Raw genomic sequence first — 26,738 nt, forward strand, 5'->3', positions numbered from 1 at the left:
TGATAATAGAGGTTCCCTCAGAAGAGAGGGACATGGGGTTTTATTCAAATCTCTCTATGGTATTTATGGTACCAAAACCAAATGGAGATGTCAGACCCATTCTAGATCTCAGGAATCTGAATCACTTCCTAAACATCCGCTCCTTTCGAATGGAGTCGATTTGGTTAGTTGTTTCCACCCTACGTGGAGGAAAGGTTCTAGCATCCATAGATATCAAGGATGCGTATCTACATGTGCCAATATTTCCCACTCACCAGAAGTTTCTGCGGTTTGCGGTAGAGCAGCACCACTTTAAGTTTGTGGCCTTGCCTTTTGGGTTAGCCACTGCTCCCTGACTGTTTACAAAAGTTTTAGCTCCAGTACTAGCAAGACTAAGGGGCCAGGGTATAGCAGTAATAGCATACCTAGAGGCCCTGCTACTAGTAGACCTGTCAATAGCAGGGTTAAATCAAGGGGTGTCCAGAACAGTCAGTTTTCTGAGACACCTGGGTTGGATTCTCAATCTAGAGAAATCATCCTTACAGCCTGTAAGCAGGCTGCAGTATTTGGGCTTGGTCATAGACATAACCCAGGAAAGGGTGTTCTTGCCTCAGGCAAAGGTCAACGCTCTAAGAGAGCTAGTCCAGGCGGTCAAGGCAAAGAAGGGTCCTTCTATTCACCTTTGCATGAGACTACTAGGGAAGATGGTAGCTTCCTTCGAATCGGTTCCCTATGCCCAGTTTCATTCAAGACTGTTGCAACACAGCATTCTGTCTGCTTGGAACAAACGGATCCAAGCCTTGGATTATCCAATGAATCTGGCTCCAAAGGTACGCCAGAGTCTCAACTGGTGGTTGATAACCATGAATTTACAGAAGGGGAAATCCTTCATTTCAGTTTCCTGGAAAGTAGTAACAACGGATGCCAGCCTATGGGGCTGGGGAGCAGTTCTAGAGGAGACCACTGTTCAAGAGTCCAAGAAGACCTTGCCCATCAATATCCTAGAGATACAGGCAGTACGTCTGGCTCTAATAGCCTGATCGTCCAGGTTGCGGAATGCTCCTGTCAGGATACAATCTGACAAGGCCACAGCAGTGGCCTATATCAATCACCAAGGAGGCACCAGAAGCCACGCAGCCCAAAGGGAGGTGGACCATATTCTGTCTTGGGCAGAGAAACATGTTCCTTGCCTATTTGCAGTTTATATTCCAGTAGTGGAAAATTGGCCATATGCCAAAGATGGGGTATGTCGGACGTAGATCTATTGGCGTCCAGGTTCAACAAGAAGTTGGACAACTTTGTGGCAAGAACAAGGGATCCACTTGCACTCTTGAGTAGATGCATTGGGGATACCGTGGAATCAGTTTTCACTGATTTATGCATTTCCTCCAGTTCAGCTGCTACCGTGGCTGCTTCACAGGATCAGGGAAGAAGGGAAGCCGGTAATCCTAGTGGCCCTGGCATGGCCCAGAAGACCCTGGTATGCAGGCATTGTGAGAATGGCAGTAGGGGAGTCTTTGACTCTTCCACCTCGTCCGGACCTGCTGTCGCAGGGACTGGTATTCCATCCTACCTTGCAAATGCTAAATTTAAATTTCAGTAGCAACCACCCTGATTAGTACCAGAAAGCCGGCATCCAGGACCATTTATTACAGGATCTGGAAGGCCTATGTCACTTGGTGCGAAACCAAGGGTTGGCATCCTTGTAAGTATGTCATAGGAAGAATTCTGGCTTTTCTACAATTAGGAGTAGAAATGAAGCCGGCCTTGAGTACAATCAAGGGTCAGATTTCGGCCTTGGCAGTGTTTTTCCAAAGACCACTTGCTTTGCATTCTTTAGTCCGGGCATTCTTACAAGGGGTAACTCTGATAACTCCACCAGTTAGAATACCCTTGTGCCCATGGGATTTCAATCTGGTTTTGTCGGTGTTACAAAGACAACCCTTTGAACCTATACGGAATATTCCTTTGATCCTTTTGACAAGGAAATTGATATTCCTAGTTGCGATAACCTCTGCAAGAAGAGTATCAGAATTGGCTGCTTTCTCTTGTAAAGAGCCATACTTAATCATTCATAAGGATAAGGTGGTGCTGCGTCCTCACCCAACCTTTTTGCCAAAGGTAGTGTCTGGTTTTCATCTGAATCAAGATGTTTCCTTACCTTCCTTTTTCCCAGAACCTCGTTCTGTAGAAGAAAAATTATTACATTCTCTCGATGTAGTGAGAGCAATTAAAGCCTATCTGAAAGCGACAGCTCAGATATGGAAAACTGATGTTTTGTTTGTGTTGCCAGAAGGCCCTAGAAAGGGTCAGGCAGCATCGAAATCTACTGTTGCTAAGTGGATTCATCAGGTGATTAGTCAGGCGTATGGCCGGAAAAGAAAGGTCCTTCCCTTTCAGATTAAAGTGCACTCTACTGGGCAGTCAGTGCTTCATGGGCAGTGCATCACCAAGCCTCTGTGGCTCAGGTTTGCAAGGCCGCTACTTGGTCATCAGTACATACATTCACGAGATTCTATCAAATGGATGTTAAATGGCAGGAGGACACCGCCTTCGGGCGCAGTGTGCTGCGGGCAGCAGTATAGGGTCCTCACACCTGGCGGCAGCTATTTGCTTTGTGTCTCCCTCCCCTCAGATGGCATTAATTTGGGACATCCCATATAGTTATTACTATGGTGCTTTGTGTCCCATGATGTACGATAAAGAAAACAGGATTTTTATAACAGCTTACCTGTAAAATCCTTTTCTTGGAGTACATCACAGGACACAGGGGTCCCTCCTCTCTTATTGAGATATGTATATATTGCTTTGCTACAAAAACTGAGATACTCCCGGTATGGGAGGGATTATATAGGGAGGGGCACTTCCTGTTTCCTTTTTGGTTATACCAGTGTCCATTCACTTAAAGGTGGCCTATAACCCATATAGTTATTACTATGGTGCTCTGTGTCCCGTGATGTACAACCAGAAAAAATCTTGTGTTGTCCTGCCTACGCCTGCTCACCATTGTTCTTTGGACTTGAATTGGAAGTTGCCACTGCAATACGAGTATATCCTATTCATGTCTATGGGATGTTAGTGTGCATGCAGTTACTGGAGTTGGGACAAACCATATACCACTAATGCCCTGTACACACGGTCGAATTTTCCGACGGAAAAAGTGCGATCAGATTGTGTTGTCGGAAATTCCGATCATGTGTGGGCTCCATCGGACTTTTTCCAATTTCAGCCAATGGGTTGAAAGAAAAAAAATGTCTCAATTTCCCCCATCCACACAGTCAATGCGGTTGGGGGAATCCATCCTGCTGGGGTATTGTATTCTGTCAGTATAGCCAGCAGCACTGAATGTTTGGAAAAAGCCCAACAAGCTAGTTGTACATAAGTCAATCTACTTATGTACAACCAGCCTGCCCATACATGGATCTAAATTCATCTGGTCCCTTCTGAACCGGTTGTTTTTTTAGTCCTTGTATGCCCAGCCTAAGACTATCCTGTTCTATGTGATTTCACTGCAGGATGAGTAGTGTTGTCAACCTGTTAAAGAAAGTTGAAAAACTGATCTACTGGTAGCATCAACCGGTAATAAAACCATTTTGCAGGGGGGGACTTAGAAAAACAAAAACTGTGTTAATGCCAGTGACAAACTGCCCCATATATTATTTATTTATTTATTACAGGTACTTATATAGTGCCGTCAATTTATCAATCAGTTCACACCAGTCCCTGCCCTCAAGGAGCTTACAATCTAATGTCCCTAACTCCCATTCATACATACACATACTAGGGCCAGGAGCCACTTATCCTACCAGCATGTCTTTGGAGTGTGGGAGGAAACTGGAGGAAACCCACGCAGGCACAGGGAGAACCTGTAAACTCCAGGCAGATAGTGTCGTGGTTAAGATTCGAACCGACAACGCAAGTGCTGCGGAAATAATATTTTATTTTTTTATATTGTCCACAGTTACGCTTTATTGAATGCATGCTTGGAGTAAAGGGTTTTCTTTTAGATATTCCTGATGTCTGTCTTGGAATAATGTAGCTTTAAAGTGAACCTTTCTATTCCTGAAGTATGTAAACATAGTGGTGCCCTCCTAAATCACTCCATCAGCTCTTTTGTTTGCACTGCTTTTCCCCAAAACATGCAGACTAAATATTGCTGTTACCGATGTGCATATTTCAACTTTCTTTTTTCAGAAGTCAACAGCTAAATGCTCATCTCTGTCTCTAACCACTTCTCCTGACCATTGTATGCAGACAGCAATGTCACTTGGCTGTCACATAAAGGGCAGAGGTGGCATTGGCAGTGAGGCTGTGTTTGACAGCTTGGCTTCATCACCTCTATTCTATGCCAGAAGCAAGATAGTTTCACCCAACGAGGCAATAACAGGGTCTCTGGGGACAGTTTTTTTTACCGTTCAAGCACTTGTGAGCTATTAAGGCAGAACTCCAGCCAAAATGAACTAGATAAAAATGAATATCCAGTTCAAACGTAACATAAGAAAACCAGCTGTTGCTGCAATATTAATCTTCAATCTTGATATTTCCCCCTGTAATAATTCTTTATGCCATTAAATGTTCTCAGTCTGATGGCCCGCATCCTTCAGCCCTCTTTCTCTCAGCCCAACAACGGCGGCTGGTCCATAAGGGGCGCAGGGGTGACACCAGCCCCCCCCCCCCAATCTCCCCGATTTCTATGAGTTTTTTTTTGGGATGGGACAGGAAGCAGGTCCTAAGGCCAGAGGCGAAGCGACCGGATTGGCCAAGGTGGTGAGCGAGCGGGTGGGTGGTTTGTTTGCGGCCCAGCTGCCACTGGAGCCCAGGTCATCCTAGACCCACCACTGTCTTTCACTTCATCGTACTACTTTTCCTTTCACTGTTATTTGCTTATCTCTCTGTCGCTCTGCTCTCTCCTCTTCTCAGCATGCTTCTTGTCAGGTTAGAACATGAACTGATTGGCTCATTGCACTGATTCTTCATCTCACAGTCCAGCTCTGCTGCACAGGTACTGTGAAAGGCCTAAACCGGGCCAAATTTAGATAGTTACACTGTACTTACAAAACTTAATTTAATGCTGTATCAATCATTACAGAGCTGCATTAATATACAGTATGTACTTTATATCTGGAGTTTAGCTTTAATAAAAATAGTTCATAATTGGCAGCCGTTTTTGAAAACCTTGGCAAAGCAAAGTGTTGCTATAAGTGCACAGATGGAACTATAGATTAGCAGACATTTGATTTGTTTGGGGTAGTAAATTCAATCAAAAAAAGGTTCAGCCTGGGATCACAGTTCAGAATCAGAGGCAGAGGTTTGCAGGGACTTTTCTCCATAAAGCTGTTCATTCCCAGGGGATGCAAGCATGATAGAAAAGCCCGGAGCAAAGCAAATGAAATGACATAGGCGGAGGGCTTACATGACTGGGGAAACAGGGTAATAGTATCAGGAGAGGGAGTGTATCAGGTTGGTGCTGGGGGGAGGGGTTGGAGAGGAGATAAAAGGGAGGCCCCTCCCTATGAGTCATAACAGTTTTGGGAAAAGTTCAGCAGAAGCATGTCAGAGGTGGAGCAGCTCTTGGCCCAGCTCAGGGAGGAAGCAGCATTTCAGGGTCTCCTGTTGGATGCAGGACACTTTGGGGCTTATTCTAACACGAACAGCAGCAGGTGACATTACAGGGGGGAGGTAGGGCAATCGGGCGTGTAGGCCCAGGCCGCTGGAGCGATTTTCTCACCGGACTGTCACTCTAGGCCACAGCGTCAGTCGGGGGGTACCCTGTCAGGGACTCCCGACGGGACCCCCGGCCTAGTGGGCAGCAGCGCGGGATGGGGGGAGTCCTGTGCGGTCTCCCCTCCAGCACAGGAGGTCACCAGGAGGACAGTCTGGGTGCTCCAGGGCGGCATTGCGGCCTACTAGGCGGTGGAAACAGGAGGGCACGGGCCCCACCCCTAGCGCTACGTCAGTCGGCCTGAGGCCTACCATTGAGGAACAAAGCAAAAGGGGTTCCCGGGCTTTCTTATGCACCGCCAAGGGACCTTAGGAGGAGCAGTGGGGGACAGCCGGGGAGGACTTCCAGGCAAGCGGAGGCCAGCAGGACTGAGGCCCCACACACTGGTCCTGGAAAGGCCGTCCAGAAGCCGGTGAGTGGGTACGCAATGCGGGGGGGTTCGGAGGTCAGCGGAACCATCGGCAGCTGGTGCTGTTATGCCTGGCGGGCTCTCATCAGAAGAGGAAGAGGGGTCTGGACAGAGGTCGGCAGGAGAACTGGGAGTCGGAAGAAGAGGCTGCTCCCCCCTCCAGCAGTGCAGTGCAACGTCGTTGGAAAGCAGATGGTCGGCTGATGGGGCAACTCCTGTGCAGCCCAGTAAGTCACCTTTACACTTATATCATGAGGGATTGTCTGTTAGCATAGGGCAAGAGGGCAGGACAGATGGGTCCGGCGGGAAGGACGGCAGTGGCTGAGGCAGCTGGGGGGGCTGCGGGGTTACTGGGTTTTCTTGATGGGACATAGGAATTGATGCAAAAGTTGGGGCATGCGGATAGAGCCCCCGCTGGGCCGGTGTCAACCTGGGTCCCACCAGCAAGAGTAGTCAGCCAAGCCATCTTGCTGGGGGGTGCGGTAGCTCCGGTAGTTCTGGCCTTGACAACATGCCCGTCACAGGTAACACAGGTGGGGTTACGCAGGGGACGACCAAGGTGGTGGTGGCGGGGGAAGCTGCGCGCAGACAGGAAGTCATCAGACTAGCTGGTTCTGCAAAATGCAAGGTCTATGTTTACTATGAGGGGCCATTGGGTGCACACTTGAAGCCTGAAGTATGAGAAAAGATGTGGTAGGGTGAGTATGCGGAGATTTTTTCCCTGCTGCAGTTAGCAAAAATTTAACCTGGATAGGGTTAAACCGGATCATTCAAAGGAGGACAGAGAGAAGAGGGGATACCGGTTGATCCCGACGACATTTGCCAACTGGCTGCAGGAGTTTTACCATCAGTGCAAGGGTGAGTGGGGAAAAAGAACCCCGAATACTGTTCGGCACTCTTTTGTTACTAGGATTTGATAGGGGAGGCGGATAGAGCTTACGGGGGCAAGGAGTGGCTGAGGTATGTTGAGCATTTTCGTCAGTGGAGAGTTATCCGGCCGGCGTTGAGATGGGACCATAAGGACATCAGCCTGTGACTGTGCTTGAGGACGGCTGCGTGGGCTCCGCACCAGTTAATTTTCAGGGGAGGCCGGTGGACTTTCGGCTCAGGGACAGGCGGCCGGCAACAAAAAAAAGGGTATGCTGGCAGTACAATGCTAGGACCTGCACGTTCAGAGGGATGTGCCGGTACAAGCACTAGTGTTCAGGGGTAGATGGTCTCATCAGTCGTCCAGAGGTTGCAAGCAAGGAATAGGTCGTGCTGGAGAGGCTGGACACAAGAGGGAGGACCACAGTGATGGTGAAAAGGATGTGGCCGTTTTCTCGGTAGGTATCCGGATTGGAAAGTGGCTCAGTTGCGGGATTCAGGTTTCACAGCTGGCGTTAGGATTCCATGTATTTTAGAGGTGATTCCACGGTGTCTTTCACTTTGTGATCGGCCATGCGATAGCCAGATGTAGTTTCTGAGGAACTTAGTAGGGAAGTCGCATGGAGGGCCCCTTTCCGTCTGCACTGTTTTGCTGATTTGGTAGTTTCCTCTTTGGAGTAGTGCCAAAGTAGGAGCCCAACAAATTTAGGTTGATTCACCACTTTCTTTTCCAAAAGGGGGTCGGTTAATGATGCCATTGACCAGGAGACATGTTCGGTGAGTAGTACATCGTTCGCTGCTGCGGTGGGTTGGGTGCGTCATTACGGCAAGGGGGCATTGATGGCGAAGGTGGAGGTGGAATCAGTTTTTCGGCTACCCCAGTTCACCCGGATAGCTTCCGGTTGCTGGGGGTGTCATTGGAATGAGTAATTTTGCGTCGTCCAATGCCCACCGATGTGTTGCTATGTATTCCTGTGCACTATTTGAGCAATTTAGCTCAGTTGTGGGAGGGGTGGTAAGGGATGTGTCGGGCGGGAATTCGATCATCCATTACCTGGACGATTTCATTTGCATGGTACCAGCTTCTTCCAGAATCTGCGCGGGGCTCCTGGCTACGTGGGAACACAGAGCGGACCGGTTTGGAATTCCGGTAGCACCTGAGAAGACGGGGGGCCTAGCACGGTCATCACGTTCCTGGGTGTTGTCTTGGACTCTGGTGCAATGGAACGCAGGTTGTCGGTAGATAAGCTGGCGAATTTAAAAGGGGATATTGCAGGTGTGATTGGTTTAAGCGTGGTCATCACGTTCCTGGGCGTTGTCTTGGACTCGGGTGCAATGGAACGCAGGTTGTCGGTAGATAAGCTGGCGAATTTAAAAGTGGAAATTGCAGGTGTGATTAGTTTACGCAAAGTCAGCTGCGAGTACTGCAATCGTTCGGGGGTAAGCGGAATTTGGCATGTCACATTCGGCCAATGGGGGCGGGTTTTTCTATCATTGGTTTTTGGCAAGTACAGCCGGGATCAGGTCTCCCACGAGCGTTGTGAGCTTGGTTAAAGCGCACAGGGAGAACTTGAGGGTATGGCATGCCTTTTTTGTTTGGGAATCCTTTCACGGACAGGCTCTATGGATTTTAAGGCCCGTTAGCAATTTTGACATGGAAATTATTACAGATACTGTTGGCTCTACGGGTTTTGGGGTTTTTTATTCCAGGGTCAGTGGAGTGCTGGACCATGGCCGCGGTCATGGCTTGAAGCGGGAGTTAAGAAGAATTTAGTGTTGCTGGAATTGTTTCCGGTGGGGCTTGCGGTGAAATTGTGGGGTGCTTCGTTCAGGGATCTGAAGTGGATGGAAGGAAGGGCTGGCGTTCGTTCAAAAGGCTGGTGAAGGGTCAGCTGGCCTGGCAGTTCGTTTACTGGTGTTGTATTTCTGGTGAGGCATAGGGAAGAGGGGGTGTCCACTCCTGCTGTGAATATGAAGTTAGCTGGTTTAGCTTTCCTATTCAAATTGCAAGGTCAACCTGATTTCACACAAGATTTTGGAGTGAGATGGGCGATTAAGAGTTACCGGCGATCGGTGGCCGCAGGGATGCCAGGAGACCAGTAACCTTTGTCATGATGCGGGGTATGGTAGCATATTTGGGGGAGTGTGTTGATCTGAATACCAGGCCATCTTGTTCAAGGTGGCCCTTTTTGTTAGCGTTCTTTGGGGTGTTTCGGATAGAGGAGTTGGTCAGTCCTTAAAAAGGTTCATAGGGGAATTGGGGGTCACGAGGTTATATGTGGAGATGATGGGTTGGCTTTATTTTTGCGTAGATCGAAGACCGATCAAATGGGTAAAAGGGAGGTCAGTACAGGTGCTCCAGTGCCAGGATCACTGCTGTGCCTCATGTAGATGGATCTACTGTATCGCGCTTTCATATTGTTGATGATTTTTGTAAGAAAATGTTTACGGGCATTGGGGTGGGTAGAGAAGGAGTTTTCCTCTCATTCATTTTGGATAGGGGCTGCTACGGAGGCAGCCAGAAGTGGACTGGATGTGGATTCGGTAAAAGCGTATTGGGTGGTGGGAATCAAGGAGGTCCCAGACAGCAGTTCGGCCTCAACTTGTGGTTGGGTTGTGAAGTATTAGGGTGGGGAGGAGTTTGATGTTAGGCCCTGCGTGGTATGGAATACTATTTGGTCATGGTGTTGGGTTTGCTCTCTTATAATTTCAGAATCGGTGGCAGGAATGGTCTGGATAATGGTTCATTCCTAGGTGTTCTGGGGGGCCAGGAGGGGTGAGGTTGGGTAACAAGGCAGGCATATGGGTTTTTATAGATGGTAGGCTGTATTCGTGGTTGGGAGTCCCTGGGATGTTATGGGGTAGGATTGTTACTGAAGTGTATCGGTATGCAAAAAAGGGACAGGCTGCCCGACGTTTTTGCACGTGGGCGGCAACGGTTTGGGGGTTAGGTCCATGTTGGACATTACGCGGGACATCAAATTCGATATGCGGCGGTTATTGAGGGATTTTCCTGGTATGGTCATTGTTTTGGTCGGACATGGTGGCTCGTACAACATGGCGGATGGCCAGGTTGGTGGAAAGGGTTAGTAGGGCCAGGAGAAAGATTAATAGGGATGTGAGCAAGTTCATGGTTAGGCATGGGGGATTGGCTATTAGGCACGTGGAATTGGAGTTTGAGAAATGGAGATACCTGAGGGCAGATGGGGTGTATTTGCATGAGGTGGGTATTGACATGTGGGTGTTCGGATTACAAGAGGGTATTTAGAGAGCACTTCGGGTGTGGAGGGGCACCCATAGGTAAGGTGTTTCCTTTGGGTGCTGTGGCGGGTGTTGGTCTTTGCAGGGGAAGGAAGATATTTCAGAAGGAAGAGTTCAGGAACTATCGTTGCTATGGGTCCTGATGGTGGTTTCCAGCTAATGGAGATTAGCTGGAAAGTGTTAATGGGGGCACTGCGGTTAGTGGTTGTCTCTGAGCCAGCATGTCGGCTTGAGGCCTATTAATACACTTGGAGAGGTACCGCAGTGCAGTATTGTTTTTCCACAGATGGTTATGAAGTTCCTGCAAAGACCAACGCTAGGAGATTGATGGGTTGATTAACAGATGTTTCAATGTTTTATGTTAATTTGAATATATATATTTGTTTAAATAAATTAGGCTGCTACGGCCTTGTTAACTCCAACCTTGGTGTGGTCTCAATTAATAAGTTAAGGTTAAGAGGTTGGGGTATATAAGTGGTGGTAGAGTTACCTCTGTTATACAACAGTCAAGAAAAGCCCGGAGCAAAGCAAATGAAATGACATAGGCGGAGGGCTTACATGACTGGGGAAACAGGGTAATAGTATCAGGAGAGGGAGTGTATCAGGTTGGTGCTGGGGGGAGGGGTTGGAGAGGAGATAAAAGGGAGGCCCCTCCCTATGAGTCATAACAGTTTTGGGAAAAGTTCCCGCCCACCCTCCCTTTGGCTTCATTGTTTTTGTCTGTTTTGTATTTCTTGCTTTTCATTTCGGACAGGTTCGTTGAATCCTGCAATGTCGTGGCAGTGGCGGGTGTTGGTCTTTGCAGGGGAAGGAAGATATTTCAGAAGGAAGAGTTCAGGAACTATCGTTGCTATGGGTCCTGATGGTGGTTTCCAGCTAATGGAGATTAGCTGGAAAGTGTTAATGGGGGCACTGCGGTTAGTGGTTGTCTCTGAGCCAGCATGTCGGCTTGAGGCCTATTAATACACTTGGAGAGGTACCGCAGTGCAGTATTGTTTTTCCACAGATGGTTATGAAGTTCCTGCAAAGACCAACGCTAGGAGATTGATGGGTTGATTAACAGATGTTTCAATGTTTTATGTTAATTTGAATATATATATTTGTTTAAATAAATTAGGCTGCTACGGCCTTGTTAACTCCAACCTTGGTGTGGTCTCAATTAATAAGTTAAGGTTAAGAGGTTGGGGTATATAAGTGGTGGTAGAGTTACCTCTGTTATACAACAGTCATGTGTGATTTCAGGATGTCAGGAAGAGCACTACCAATATTTTCTTGTCACATTTGAGAATGATTAGACTCCTAGGCTGGGCTCCAGTGTGCTTGAACCGCTGCCAGCTCCCAAGTTTTCCATATCAGCAGTAATCATATGTTCTACTCTCCGCTATTCCTGATTCGTATGCGTCCAGCCGTTTTACAGTCCCTGGATTCCATCACTGCTGTTTAGGAGGTTAGACGGGTTTGGAGAGAGCTCCTAGCTTCATCTTTTACTAGAAGTTTATTAGCAGACGAGAGTGGCGGGCCAAACCCTGTCTATGGCACGCTGCACCGTCTCCAGGGAGGAAACAAGAGGTTGTTAAGATTGAGAAAGCAGCTCTGCTATTACCCGCAAGCCTATTTACTACCGATTGCTTGTTGATATAAACCCAAAGGGCTCATTCACACTGTTGCGGTGTGGGAAAGTGTGCGTTATCGCAACGCATGGGAACACTTGTTATGTTCATTGGTGTGAAGATGTGCCATTCATTCTTATGGGCATCCCAATGCACCTGCATGCTGTAATGCACAGTACAACTACCATATGTTGTGCTGCACTGCGTCATAAAAATGCTACGTTTTATATATATATTTTTTTTTTCATTTTTGTGCATTGGGTTGCTTTAAGGGCTGCCTTAAAATAACCCACTTAACTTGCAACAAAACTTGATACAAGTCCAATCATCCTGTACAATGAGAGAGCAGAGGTGACTGGTCTATGTTACTGGACGCTCCTGCACAGAGGTACCAGAATTGTTTTATGCTGAGTTACACCACAGATCTGTATAAAATATAAAAAGAAGACAAAGGGGTTGATTTACTAAAAGCAAAATAGGTTTTCACTTTGCAAGAGAATGCCTCCCAGAGCTTAGTGAATGTGGTACAGTTTCACTTTGCAAAGAATGCCCAATCACGTGCAAGGAAGATAGGAAAAAAAAAGGATTATTGCTAGCACATGATTAGATAATGGAAGTCAGCAGAGCTCCACCTCATTCACTAAGCTCTCGGGAAAATTCCCTTTTTACACACAAAGTCTATTTGCCTTAAAGTAGTACTAAAGTCTAAACATTTTGTACGTTAATGCATTCTTTGCATTAGGGGAAAAAACGCACCCCACTTCGATCCTTAAGTAATTACCTAGCCCTATACCACTGTTCCAGCACTGCCTCCAGCTCCCTTCACGTCCTGCTTTCACAGGAGAAACTGAAGCAGCAGAGCCCTAGGCTTCTGCTGCTGTCTGTCAAAATCATGTGAGGATGGAGCAGAGGGGTGGCTCACCAGCGCTGTGTGCATCCATGGACACAGACAGCTCGGCTAGGAAATGTGCATACATGGGTGCCTTCTTAGCACCCAGCTTGCTAGAGGAGGCACAAGAGGTAGGGAGGAGTGGACAGCACCTACAGGGACTGCCAGAAATGGAGAAAAGCGACCTTTGTATGCAGGTAAGTATAACCCCCTTTTTTTTAATAAAACAAAAAAATTAATATTCTTTAGTACAGTATCACTTTATTCAACCCCCAAAACTAAAGAATGCACCTGGCTTTTGTTGAAGTAATTTTTTGTTTTAAGCCAGATTTTAGCTTTCAAATTGAACTTCGAGATAACTAAACATTTTAAATACAAGAGGCATGACTTGAATCTTGCTGTGCTTTGTGTCCTTCTTTCAGATCTGCGCAGTAATCTAGTACGAATCTTTGCCTCTGTGCAGGAGCTTCCTGCTCTCTCTCTATCTGCAGAATGACTGGTCTTGTCTCCACCCCCTCCTGTAGATTTCTAAAGCCAGTCTGTAGTGGGTGGAGCTGCTGGGACCCTCCCACGACTCTGCTCTATATGCACATGCTATGTGCAGTACTGATGATGTCACCAGTACTTTTACAAAGTGGTACAGTAATTGTGTTTGCAGTGCACACAAAGTAGATTTATATCCTTTAAATTTATTGGAGAATATATTTTGATAAACGATTTTGTGCCTGGAGTTCAAGTTTAACTTAAAGCGGATATAAACCCTCACACATACCCAGTGAAGTGAACAGTCTCAGATGATACACAGGGATGTAACAAATCTCCATACAGAAGTTTTACATGCAAATCTGCACTTTTCCTTTCTACATTCTTTAGAAAGTGCACATGGTGTTAGAATTATTTCTTCCTGTTTGAGCAGTGGGAGGGGAGTCTGGGCATACACTGTGTGTGAGCTGATTGGAGGAAAGGCACACTCCCCCCTCCACATAGGCAGAGGATTGAAGAAACTTGCAGAGCTGCAGTGTGAATAGACAAGCTCTCTACTAATCTTCCTCTTAGCTCCCTCCTAACAGATATATGTCCAGGTCCGATTTCATGAATGGGGTTTACAACCTCTTTAAGGTTAATCATGACAACCAGGAAATGCGCATTTTTAAAAGCGTAGGAAATCAGTGGCAGTGTTTTCCTTATGACTGGCCTCCTTTATCAGAGCGTAACAGGGGCGGGGTTCTTGTTTAGTTTGTAATCTCCACATGTAGCGCAGTTGTTTAGTTGTTGTTTTGTTTAACTTTTTTTACTATTGGTTCCTTTTTCAGTATTGCATGTTAGTTTGACAACTTTTATAAACTTGGAAATAGCTAGAACTTATTGGCGAAGGGCATCAAAAGGAAACCTTATTTTCATTAGCCTTTCATACACAGTCCCTGGCTGCAGGAAGAGGCTGTAAAGGAGGGGAACATGTGCAAGTTATGAGATATCGGAGCTGATACCCAAATAGCCAACGGCATCACTGAATCCCAGAATGTTAAGAAGGGGGAGCTCTGAATACCGGTCCAATCTTAGATTTATTTTACAAAGGAATTGCCTTTTCCTGACTAAAGCAAACGGGGAAAAGGTTCAGTTTTATCCTGTTTTCAAGGGGCGATTGTTTTACTTTTGTTATCCCTGGATAGAACAGGCATATGGTCCTAATTTTAGCACGTAATCTTGTATATAAACACACACACCTGCATGCCCTTCCTCCTCCGCAAGCTGCAGAATCCGTCTGGAATGTGTCAGTCTAAACACCAGACACCCACAAGTTATGTAGTGTAAAAAAACGATAACAGCCCGCTACCGGTAAAATTGCAGAATATTTGACTCTTGACAAGAAATAATCCAAATGCCAGATGCATTTTCATTTTTGTAGACTCTCTGGAATTATTTAAAGCCCCAATCCACGTTCTTCTGATTTATTACCTACAACATATTTATCTCTTTAATTTTCTTGCTTTTATTTAAAGTGTATAAAAACCTTAACTTAGAACTTCTCCTTTTTGCCAAGTTAAAAATGTTCTGCTATATCTTTTGATAAGTGCACAAAAAGAAAAAAATGTTGATTCTGCTTGAAAACTCATGAGCTGATAACTTCCAATGATTACTTTTACCTTGTCTCCTGTGAAGGTGTGCCTTCTCTTTTCTTTATTTTTACCTGATGATCCTGACAGTCTTAGTCCATAGGGTTCAATATTGAGTTGGCCCACCCTTTGCAGCTATAAGAGCTTCAAATGTTCTGGGAAGGCTGTCCACAAGGTTTAGGAGTGTGTCTATGGGAATGTTTGACTATTCTTCCAGAAGCGCATTTGTGAGGTCAGGCTCTGATGTTGGACCAGAAGGCCTGGCTTGCAGTCTCCGCTCTAATTCATCCCAAAGGTATTATATTGGGTTGAGGTAAGGACTCTGTGCAGACCAGTGCACAAAGCAAGGGCCATAAAGACATGGATGAGCGAGTTTGGGGTGGAGGAACTTAACTGGCCTGCACAGAGTCCTTAGCTCAACCCCATCACCTTTGGGATGAATTATAGCGGAGACTGTGAGCCGGGCCTTCCGGTCCAACATCAGTGCCTGACCTCACAAATCCTCTTCTGGAAGAATGGTCAAACATTCCCATAGACACACTCCTAAACCTTGTGGACAGCCTTCCCAGAACAGTTGAAGCTGCTATAGCTGCAAAGGATCAATATTGAACACTGCGGACTAAGACTGGGATGCCATGAAAGTTCAAGTGTGTGTAAAGGCAGGCGTCACAATACTTTTGACAATATAGTGTATGTTATTACCAGGATCACCAGGTAAAAATAAAGCAAAGAAAACTTATGCCGTAACCACATTAAAGAACTGGTAAACTGCAATATATTACATTTTCTTCTTTTAGATACACTTTAAGATCTTGATCATACTGTTTTGGTTTTCTTGCATTTTAGTAAATTTTCCAGGGCAGGCAAAAAAAACAAAAAACTTTTTTTCCCCAGCGAGATTAAAATAAATAAAAAAAAAAAAATCATTTTTAAAACATTTTTTGCTCAATCTTTTTTTTTTTCTAAAAAAAAAATAGTTTGGGAGGTACAGAAAGAGAGTGGGGAATGGGGGACACATAACAGCTGCTAAAATGTAATACATTTAGTACATGTAACTGGTTGCCATGAACAGAGGTTGTGATTTTTTTAAAAGTACCCAACTTAGGACACATTGTTGGTATGGTTTCTCTTAAATTATCGAAAGACTAAATTAAAGGAGTTGTAAAGGCAAAAGGTTTTTTTTTTTTTATCTTAAAGGGGTTGTAAAGGTAAAAATTTTTTCACCTTAATGCATTCTATGCATTAAGGTGGAAAAACTACTGACAATACCGCCGCCCCCAGCCCCCCCGTTTTGCTTACCTGACCCCTCGAAAGTCGGCTGCTCGTTCCCGACATCCATTCTGCTGCTCAGCCTGGCCACTGATTGGCTACAGTGGATGGATTGGAAGCAGCGCAGCCATTGGCTCGCGCTGCTGTCAATCACATCCAATGACGCGGCGCGCTGGGGGGCGGGGCCGAGTGATACAGCGAGCGGCTATAGCCGCCGGCTGTATCACGGGAGCACGCCCGCAACAACTAACCACCATGCGAGGGAGCTCGCATTGAGGTGGTTAGTTCTTGCGGGGAGGAGCTGAAACAGCCGCCGAGGGACCCCAGAAAAGCAGGTTCGGGGCCACTCTGTGCAGAACGAGCTGCACAGTGAAGGTAAGTATAACATGTTTGTTATTTTTAAAAAATAAAAAAATTACCTTTACAACCCCTTTAATGCATTCTATGGAGCTCTCCTCTTTATTTTAACACTGTCATCCCTAGGACCCTCTTTTAAGCCCATCAGATCTTAAAGTAAAACTGAAGCAAGGTTTTTATTTTTATTTTGAAGAGAGTAAAGGAAAGTTATAACCCCTGTTAGGTTTTTTTGCTATCTGTGTCCCATTGAGGAGATGTATCTTCACTTCCTGTCACAACTAGAATTGAGAGATAATCCCTCCAATGTGGGGGAAATCTCTTAGTAGTCACCAGAACTTGTGTCCCCATTGGAAGATGTATCTATTTTCTTTTTTTTGTGATTAAAATGTTAGGATTTTCTTACACTTTGGATGGAAATGGTCGCTAGAACAAATAGAGAGAGTGAATCTCTTTAACTGGGACAAAAAGGACAATAAAGCATGAGAGCTGTTCTAATCCCTCTCCACTCTATCGGGGGAAAAAAGTTTGTCTTTAGTTATACTTTAAAAGAGCTGCCTGAGACTAAGAAGGTAACAAGTTAAAAATGTAATACCCAGCTGGATAAGGCTTCAGCACTCCACTAACTACTTTCATTCTAGATGTTCCCTATAGCAAATCTTTACTATATTAGCCCGCCTAAAAGTCTAACTTCAGCCAAAGTTTTTAGTTTTAAATATCCTGTGGAAGAGTTAGAACCCCCATGTCAAAAATTATTGCTGTTCATGTATTGTGTTAGACAAAAAAACGAAGGACGAAAAGACCCTCCAATGGCTACATGGATTGCAATTAACATTTTTTTTAGTAGGTAATGGGCAACAGAGCAATGGGCAAAAAAATATCTCTGTGGGGACACAGATAGGATTTTGAGGAGAGAGGGATGTAAGAAAGGCAATAGGAGACACTTTATGGAGCCTTCTCAAAGACAGGACTTTTCATTTTTAATCGAAAATATACAGTATGTAGGAAAATATGCAGAGCTTAGAGTAGAAAAGTCAATTGGGTAAAGCATGGAAGCCCCTAAGGGCTTATGCACAGGGGAGATTTGGCTCATACAGCTTAAAAAAACAGGCATGCTTGGGGGCCTGGGAGGCACAGATGCAGTGTACTGTTGCCAGCAGCATGTCAGAATGAATGTGAGTCTGAAATACAGGGTGGCTGAATGTGGCTAAATGTTGTTCTGAGCAGTAGTTTTGTGCAAAGCTAATAAACAACTTTCTTTATTAGTCCGGAATAGTGAAGATCCTTCCTCGATCGAAACCATTTGTTCAATAATCCAATTGGAATTTTATTAAAAAAGAAGGTAATATCCGCGCTTGGTAAAAAACAGCATGCAGCAGCTGAACACTATAACCCAGATATAAGGTATAAAATAAATGTGTAGAAAAAAGTGCAGCGCTAAAATGTATGAAGAAAGTTGTTAGGCACAACTCTCCCGTCCGGGACACAGAGGTTATTGACGAGAGACGCCCGGGAGATCAAAGAAGCCCAGGAGATCTGGAATTCATTGCTGGGGATCTGTGATCCAATTAGTGCTCTTTGACCTCCCTGAGTGAGGGGGGTCACTGGCGGTCCGGTAAGCCTTTCTTTTACTAGAGGTGATGGGTATCACATGGTCAAGCAATCACACTAAGTCACATATTCATATGAAGATTTTTTAGTCACTTTTATGGACTTTTTTTGATACTAAAATTTTATTGTAGCACTTTCCATATATATATATATATATATATATATATATATATATATATATGATCTTTTGGTCTTGTATATTCCTCAGTTTTGCTTGATTTATGCAAGTTTTATTTATTGGCAGTAGCATTTTCTTGTTTTATATGCAATTTATGCAAGTTTATGGCAGTATTTAGCATTTTCTTGTTTTATGTGCGATTTATGGTAACACTGTTCACATTGCACTTTTTTCTGCTCAATTGGAACTTTATTGCCAGGATGGGTTTCACGTCAAGTAGTAGGATGCTGCATGTTTGTGGCCCACCAGTTCATGAGTCAATGGGATAGTCAAGGATTTCCCTTGAGAGAAAGGTTCTTTACTATTGTGGACTAATTAGGCAATTGTTAAAATGACTTTCAAAATGCTTAACAGGTTCACTTTAAGGCCTTGTGTCTTTTTCATTCATAATGAAGAGTCCTATTTTTGTCTTCCAGGAGCCGGACAACTTAACCAGCAGCTGGAGAAGAGCGGAGGAGCAAGACAGGACTTGGAGGATTTTTCTAAACAACTTAAGGTGTTTGAGAAGCAAGTGAAAGTCCTGAAGCAGGAGAAGGAGGAGCTCAATAAGGTAACCACCTACTCCTTATGATTGTTATAGAGGATTGCATTGCTTTATGGTTTCTCTGAAATGGATGTAAGGGGGCTACGCTTGGGCAGATGCTGGTGCTAAATTGTACAGTCCCCGCTTTTTCCTGGATCGGATAATGACCCAGCTGTTTGTGCTATATTGTGTCCTACTCTCGGCCAGAGGCCCGCTGACAAGATTCCCTGCCAGAGGCCTTAATATTAAGAATAAAGGAATGTCCACATACACACATGCATTTTCAGCACTTTACTGCAGCTTCACATCTTCACATAAATTTCCGTGACAAATCACATTGACATACTATTGGAATCTTTGGTGCAGAAAACCACATGCGAGGTTATACATTCTGTAGCAGTTGTTTCAGTGCAGAGCACAAATAAACATCCTTAGTTAAACCATCTCAAAGCATCATCTCTTCCATACCTCTCCTTGGGAGCACCACAGAGTTGGGACAGCTTCCCCATGTATACGAAGTTCACTGCCCTAGGCTTCTATCAGGATTCTATCACAGGACCCGCAGCTGAGAGTCAGGAGGACCAAGGTGCTAGTTTATCAGTCTCTTCCCAATGTCCCTTCTATAGCTTTGCTTAGCTGGGCATCCTCCCTGATGGCATCTATTCGCAGGTTTCGCTGTCACTTACATTTAGAAGGCACTGTCAAGGCCTCTCAGTCCATATGCATCATGCTACAGGACCTGCAGAGAAGGTCAGGGGTAGACAAGGCGACTACAGATTTCCTCACACGATCCCCACCACTTCTCCTGGAACATCAACCATGCACAGGACTCTTCAGCTCATCTACAGTACAGGATTACATCTTTGTATCTCTGGGGTGTCCTGTTTCCATACTCTGGACTATCTGGGCTCCACCCACAGCTGGCATTTAAATGGGTGCTAACTCCACCTATTACATCACTAGGGGAGGGGGAAAAAAATGTGCTAACACCTGTTTATAACTTTCCCCTTACCATACCATAAAGCCAACAGGGTCATCTCTTGGCAGGCACGCTAACTCCAAAACGGCATCCCCACAGTATGACATGGTGGTGGCAGGATGCTTTTTATTGTCAGGGACTAGATATCTGGTCAGGATTGAAGGCAAGAAGAATGGCACTAAATACAGGGCCTCCGGCCTCCGGCTCTAATCATGTGCTTCTAAAAAAAAACAAAAAAAACCTCCCATTGGAATCCATGTGTCCGGCGCCTGTAAATTAGGGGCCGGGCGCATGGATTTGGGGGGGGCGGTGCCCCTGCACCCCTGTATGGATGGGCCGCCGCTGCTAGAGTTGTTTAAAAGGAAATGTCTTAAAATTGCTAGTCAATGCCCTGACCTCAATCCAATTGATACTCTGTTGCATGACTTTAAAGTGGTTGCAAACTCAAAAAAAAAAAAAAAAAAAAACTCTGCAAGACAAAGGCATAATGAGCTAGAATGCATCGCACACTAGCTCATTATGAAATCCTTACCTTAGATCAAAGCTGTTGCAGCGGTCCTTGCACACCGCTGTGACCGGCGACATATCTCCTGGAGTTATTTCCGGGTCACAGGGTCCGGCGCTGTGATTGGCTTGAGGCGCGATGACGCTGCCGGGCACGGCTACTGAAGAAATGGCACGAGCGGGCCGTTTCTGCAGTGCGCATGTGCTGATGACGTTGGCACGTGCGGATACAGTGAATATCTCCTAAACGATGCAAGTTTAGGAGATATTCACGGTACCTAAAGGTAAGCCTTATTATAGGCTAAGGTGTAACAGGGTTTACAACCACTTTAAAGTTCCAGTACATCAACACAACCCATTTAACTTGAAGGAGCTCGAGCAGTTTTCCCTTGCAAAAATCCCAGTGGCTAATGGAGACATACCTCAAGAGACTTTCAGTTGTAATAACAGCAAATAATGGCACGATCTGACCCCTGATGTCTCCATAAAGAGTACCTGTCACCTACCCAAAGCTATCAGGGGAGTTTGTTTCTCCTCTTAGGACAGCAATAAAGTTAAACAAAAAAAAATTAAGAGTGTAGAAAAAAAAAAAAACTAAATAAAAATAATGAAAAATGTAAAAGAACCCCTGTTACAATTGCAAATTCATGCGTAGGTCCAGCATGCATATGTAAGCGGTGATTGCACAACACATGTGTGGTATCACTATAATGGTAGGTGGGAGAGCTATAATTCTAGGGCAATATTTCATGATTACCTCTAAACTTTTAGCCTGCAAAGGCTTTTAAAGCATCACCTATGGACAGGTTTAGTTTGTCGCCATTTCACAGGCATGTGCAGTTTCAAAGCTTGACATATTTGGTATATATTTACTCGATGCAACATTATCTTTTATATTTGACCAAAAATGGGTATTATATTGTGTGTGTGCACTAAAATTAATTTAAAGCGGAGTTCCACCCAAAAATGGAACTTCCGTTGTCCGGATTCCTCCCCCCCTCCAGTGTCACATTTAGTACCTTTCAGTGGGGAGCAGATACCTGTCTAATACAGCATTTATATGGTTCAGACATACAGTGCATCCGGAAAGTATTCACAGCACTTCACTTTATCCACATTGTTATTTCCATTCTTATTCCAAACTGGATTGAATTCATTATTTTCCTTAAAATTCTACAAACAATGCTCCATAATGACAATGTGAAAGAAGTTTGTTTGAAATCTTTGCAAATTTATTAAAAAAAAAAAAAAAAAATGAAAAAAATCACATGTACATAAGTACCGGTATTTACAGCCTTTGCTCAATACTTTGTTGAAGCACCTTTGGCACCAATTACAGCCTCAAGTCTTTTTGAGTATTATTCTACAAGCTTGGCACACCTATTTTCGGGCAGTTTCTCCCATTCTTCTTTGCAGGACCTCTCAAGCTCCATCAGGCTGGATGGGGATCATTGGTGCACAGCCTTTTTTCAGATCTCTCCAGAGATGTTCAGTCGGGTTTAAGTCTGGGCTGTGGCTGGACTACTCAAGGAAATTCACAGAGTTGTCCCGTAGCCACTCCTTTATCTTGGCTGTGTGCTTAGGGTCATTTACCTATTGCAAGATGAATCTTTGCCCCAGTCTGAGGTCTAGAGCACTCCGGAGCAGGTTTTCATCAAGGATGTCTCTGTATATTGCTGCATTCAGCTTTCCCTCCATCCTGACTAGTCTCCCAGTTCCTGCCGCTGAAAAACATCCCCACAGCATAATGCTGTCACCACCATGCTTCACTGTAGGGGATGGCATTGGCCAGGTAATGAGCGATGCTTGGTTTCCTCCAGATATGATGCTTGGCATTCAGGCCCAAAAGTTCAAGTTTTGTTTCATCAGTACAGAGAATTTTGTTTCTCATGGTCTGAGAGTCCTTCAGGTGCCTTTTGGCGAACTCCAGGTGGGCTGTCATGTGCCTTTTTACTGAGAAGTGGCTTCCGTCTGGCAACTCATACAGGCCTGATTGGTGGAGTGCTACGGAGATGGTTGTTCTTCTGGAAGGTTCTCCTTTCTCCACAGAGAAACGCTGGAGCTTTGTCAGAGTGACCATCAGGTTCTTGGTCACCTCCCTAAGGCCCTTCTCCCCCGATCGCTCAGTTTGGCCGATTGGCACGCTCTAGGAAAAGTCCTGGTGGTTCCTAACTTCTTCTATTTACGGATGATGAAGGTCACTTTGATCATTGGGACTGTCAATGCTGCAGACATTTTTCTGTACCCTTCCCCAGATATTTGCCCTGATACAATCCTATCTCGGAGGTCTACGGACAATTCCTTGAACCTTATGGATTGGTTTGTGCTCTGACATGCACTGTTAACTTTGAGTCCTTATATAGACAGGTGTGTGCCTTTCCAAATCATGTCCAACCAAAAGAATTTACCACAGGTGGACTCCAATCAAGTTGTAGAAACATCTCAAGGATGATCAGTGGAAACAGGATGTATCTGAGCTCAATTTTGAGTGTCATGGCAAAGGCTGACACTTATGTACAGGTGATTTTTTTCATTTTTTTTTTTTTTTTTTTTATAAATTTGCAAACATTTTAAACAAACTTTTTTCACGTTGTCGTCATGGGGTATTGTTTGTAGAACTTTGAGGAAAATAATGAATTTAATCTATTTTGGAAAAAGGCTGTAACATAACAAAATTAGGAAAAAGTGAAGCTCTGTGAATACTTTCAGGATGCACTGTACCCCCTTTGTCAGGGCTTCTATATTATGCAAATTTGGCTGAGATATGGGATTTGGCTGAACTAATAGGATTATGATAATAGCTGTAAGTATATGATCAGGTTCTAATAACAGCAGTTTTTTCAGCATTGTCTTGAATTAAGGTCAAATTATTTTTAAGTCTTGTTGAAGGAGGAGTGTCTGAACCCCCCAAAATGTGATGGCTTTCTTCAGTTCTACCGATTTTTTGTTTAAATAAATAACCTCCATTGGTAGACCATTGGTGTGGTGCCCATAGTTACCAGTTTCCCAGGACATTCCCAGTATTTAGACCCTTGTCCTGGTCCTGCCGTGTCCCGGGAAATTTCACAGGAAATTGTAGTTTTTACGATATTTCGCCAGAGAAGCCGCTAGAGGTCCGGGCCGGCACTAGTAAATTGTTTCCGCAGCCTATTTACAGACCAGCTCTTGTGAGGAAGAAACAAGAGGCAGAGCCCGAGTGGCAATTAAAGTGGCTGCCAATAGAAATGGAGCTGCCACCCAGGCAATGGCGCAGAGACCAAATAACCAATACAGAGCAGCAGGGACTAGCTGCATATGTGGTGACAAAGTGACAAGCTGTATATGTGGTGCCGAGTGTGCTGCATCTGTGGGGACAAGCTGTATCTATGGTGACAAGTGCGCTGCTTCTGTGGTGACAAGTGCGCTGCTTCTGTGGTGACAAGTGCACTGCTTCTGTGGTGACAAATGCGCTGCTTCTGTGGTGACAAGCGCGCTCCATCTGTGGTGACAAGTGCGCGCTCCATCTGTGGTGACAAGTGTGCGCTCCATCTGTGGTGACAAGTGAGCGTTACATCTGTGGTGACTAGCGCGCGCTACATCTGTGGTGACAAGTGAGCGCTGCATCTGTGGTGACAAGTGAGCGCTGCATCTGTTTTGACTAGTAAGTGGTGCATCTGTGGTGACAAGTGACAAGCTGTATCTGTGGTGACAAGTGAGCGCTACATCTGCGTTGACTAGTGAGCGATGTATCTGTGGTGTCAAGTGAGCGCTACATCTGTGGTGACTAGTGAGCGCTGTATCTGTGGTGACTAGTGAGCGCTGTATCTGTGGTTACTAGTGAGCGCTGTATCTTTGGTGACTAGTGAGCGCTGTATCTGTGGTGACAAGTGAGCGCTACATCTGTGGTGACAAGTGAGCGCTACATCTGTGGTGACAAGTGAGCGCTACATCTGTGGTGACAAGCTGTATCTGTGGTGACAAGTGCGCGCTGCATCTGTGGTGACAAGCTGTATCTGTAGTGACAAGTGCGCACTGCATCTGTGGTGACAAGTGCGCGCTGCATCTATGGTGACAAGTGCGCGCTGCATCTGTGTTGACAAGTGCGTGCTCCATCTGTGTTGACTAGTGAGCGCTGTATCTGTGATGACAAGTGCGCGCTGCATCTTTGGTGACAAGTGCACGCTTCATCTGTTTTGACTAGTAAGCGGTGCATCTGTGGTGACATGTGACAAGCTGTATCTGTGGTGACAAGTGAGCGCTACATCTGCATTGACTAGTGAGCGCTGTATCTGTGGTGTCAAGTGAGCGCTACATCTGTGGTGTCAAGTGAGCGCTACATCTGTGGTGACAAGTGAGTGCTGTATCTGTGGTGACAAGTGAGCCCTACATCTGTGGTGACAAGCTGTATCTGTGGTGACAAGTGCGCGCTGCATCTGTGGTGACAAGCTGCATCGGTGGTGACAAGCTGTATCTGTGGTGACAAGTGCGCGCTGCATCTGTGGTGACAAGTGCGCGCTGCCTCTGTGGGGACAAGTGCGCGCTTTATCTGTTTTGACTAGTAAGCGGTGCATCTGTGGTGACAAGCTGTATCTGTGGTGACAAGTGAGCGCTACATCTGCATTGATTAGTGAGCGCTATATCTGTGGTGTCAAGTGAGCGCTGTATCTGTGGTGACAAGTGCGCGCTGCATCTGTGGTGACAAGTGCGCGCTGCATCTGTGGTGACAAGTGAGCGCTGCATCTGTGGTGACAAGTGCGCGCTGAATCTGTGGTGACAAGTGCGCGCTGCATCTGTGGTGACAAGTGCGCGCTGCATCTGTTTTGACTAGTAAGCGGTGAATCTGTGGTGACAAGTGACAAGCTGTATCTGTGGTGTCAAGTGAGTGCTACATCTGTGGTGTCAAGTGAGCGCTGTATCTGTGTTGACTAGTGAGCGCTGTATCTGTGGTGACTAGTGAGCGCTGTATCTGTGGTGACAAGTGAGCGCTACATCTGTGGTGACAAGTGAGCGCTACATCTGTGGTATCAAGTGAGCCCTACATCTGTGGTGACAAGCTGCATCTGTGGTGACAAGTGCGCGCTGCATCTGTGGTGACAAGCTGTATCTGTGGTGACAAGCTGTATCTGTGGTGACAAGCGCGCGCTGCATCTGTGGTGACAAGTGAGCCAAGTTGCATCTGGTGGCAGGCGACGTGGCAAGTGACACACTCAGGGCTCCCACTGATTCTGCATTATGGTGAGTTGAACTATTTCATTTTATATTACTATGTAATATAAGAAATAATGCGCTTCAATCATCCTGACACCATAACAACCATGGTGCCGTGATGATTGAAGTGCCAACACCAGGTGTTTGGAGTATCTTTATCTGCTGATTGTTAAACTTTCTGGAATACACATATTTCTATTGTGGTGTGGGATCTGGGCCTGCTGTCCCTTCATCCCTGTTTCTTTCTTTCCTTCTTTCTCTCTCCCTTTTTTTCTCCCTTCATCCCTCTCTTCCTGGATCCTAATAACTGGAGATTTAGCTCCTCTTATGCACGTACCTTGATCTTACTGTCTTGACATTTTACCGTTTTCATTTTATTTAGGAGCTCACAGAGTCCAGCGAGAAGCTGAAGTCCCAAACCAAAGAGATGAAGGAAACCCAGAGTCAGCAGAAGCAGACTCTACAGGAGATGAAGGAGCTGAGTGAGAGGTTGACAGAACTGCGGTCTCAGAAGCAGAAGTTTGTCCGCCAGCTCCGCGATAAGGAAGAGGAAATGGAGAGTGTGGCGCAAAAGGTGGAGGCATTGCGGCAAGAACTGCGGAGGACGGAACGGAGCAAGAAGGAGGTTAGTGTATTGAAAGATGTGTGCTGGGAGCTAGGACATGGTACAACAGGTTTCAAATAGAAGTTTCAAATAAGCTTTAAAGTGGAACTTCACTCTCCAAATCAACATCGATTTTTTTTTTAATTCTCATACTGCTAGCTTAGTAAATAGGAAAGTATACCTTTTTACCTTTTTTTAACTTTTTTTTTCAGTTACTTCCTGGTTTCTTGTCTAGGCAAATTATGCCATGCATCCCAGGAGAGGGTCAACAACTGGGTTACTTTTTAAGTAACCCTGAAGTCTTTAGGAGGGGAGGAGAGGAGGGCTTTTCTCAGCTAAGCACATTCTCCTGCATAAATGCTTGAGCTAAGGGCAGGTGGATTCCATGAGGTAAAGGCTACATGAATCATTTGCCCTTACTCAAGATGGCCACGGTCATAAATGCTAGGGCGTGTTTTTCAGACTGATTTCTCAACAAAATAAAGCATGGAGACATGGCTGGATGGGGGAGTTTGCTTTGAATTAAATAGTGGGTTTTTTTGTTATTTTTTTGTGCTGCTCAGATGCAGTGAAGATTCACTTTAACGTTAATGTAATTTCAAAAGCTGTTTCAGTTGAAGACAAAATCTGCAGCTTTTATTTAAAAAAAATAAAATAATGGTGAGCCTACCATGAAGG

At 45.3% G+C, this 26,738-nt stretch overlaps 1 protein-coding gene across 5 annotated transcripts in view; it reads left to right on the forward strand.

Annotated features, from left to right (window-relative positions):
- Positions 1–26,738, forward strand: part of CDC42BPA (CDC42 binding protein kinase alpha) — a 360,647-nt gene that overhangs the window by 235,639 nt on the left and 98,270 nt on the right. For all 5 annotated transcript variants that reach the window (XM_073628296.1, XM_073628295.1, XM_073628298.1 and 2 more), the window contains 2 exons: positions 18,680–18,813; positions 25,839–26,081. In XM_073628296.1, coding sequence (XP_073484397.1) covers positions 18,680–18,813; positions 25,839–26,081 — 377 coding nt within the window. The remainder of the gene's footprint in view (positions 1–18,679; positions 18,814–25,838; positions 26,082–26,738) is intronic.

Source organism: Aquarana catesbeiana, linkage group LG04, assembly GCF_042186555.1.
Source record: "Aquarana catesbeiana isolate 2022-GZ linkage group LG04, ASM4218655v1, whole genome shotgun sequence".
In the NCBI taxonomy this organism is placed as follows: Eukaryota; Metazoa; Chordata; class Amphibia; order Anura; family Ranidae; genus Aquarana; species Aquarana catesbeiana.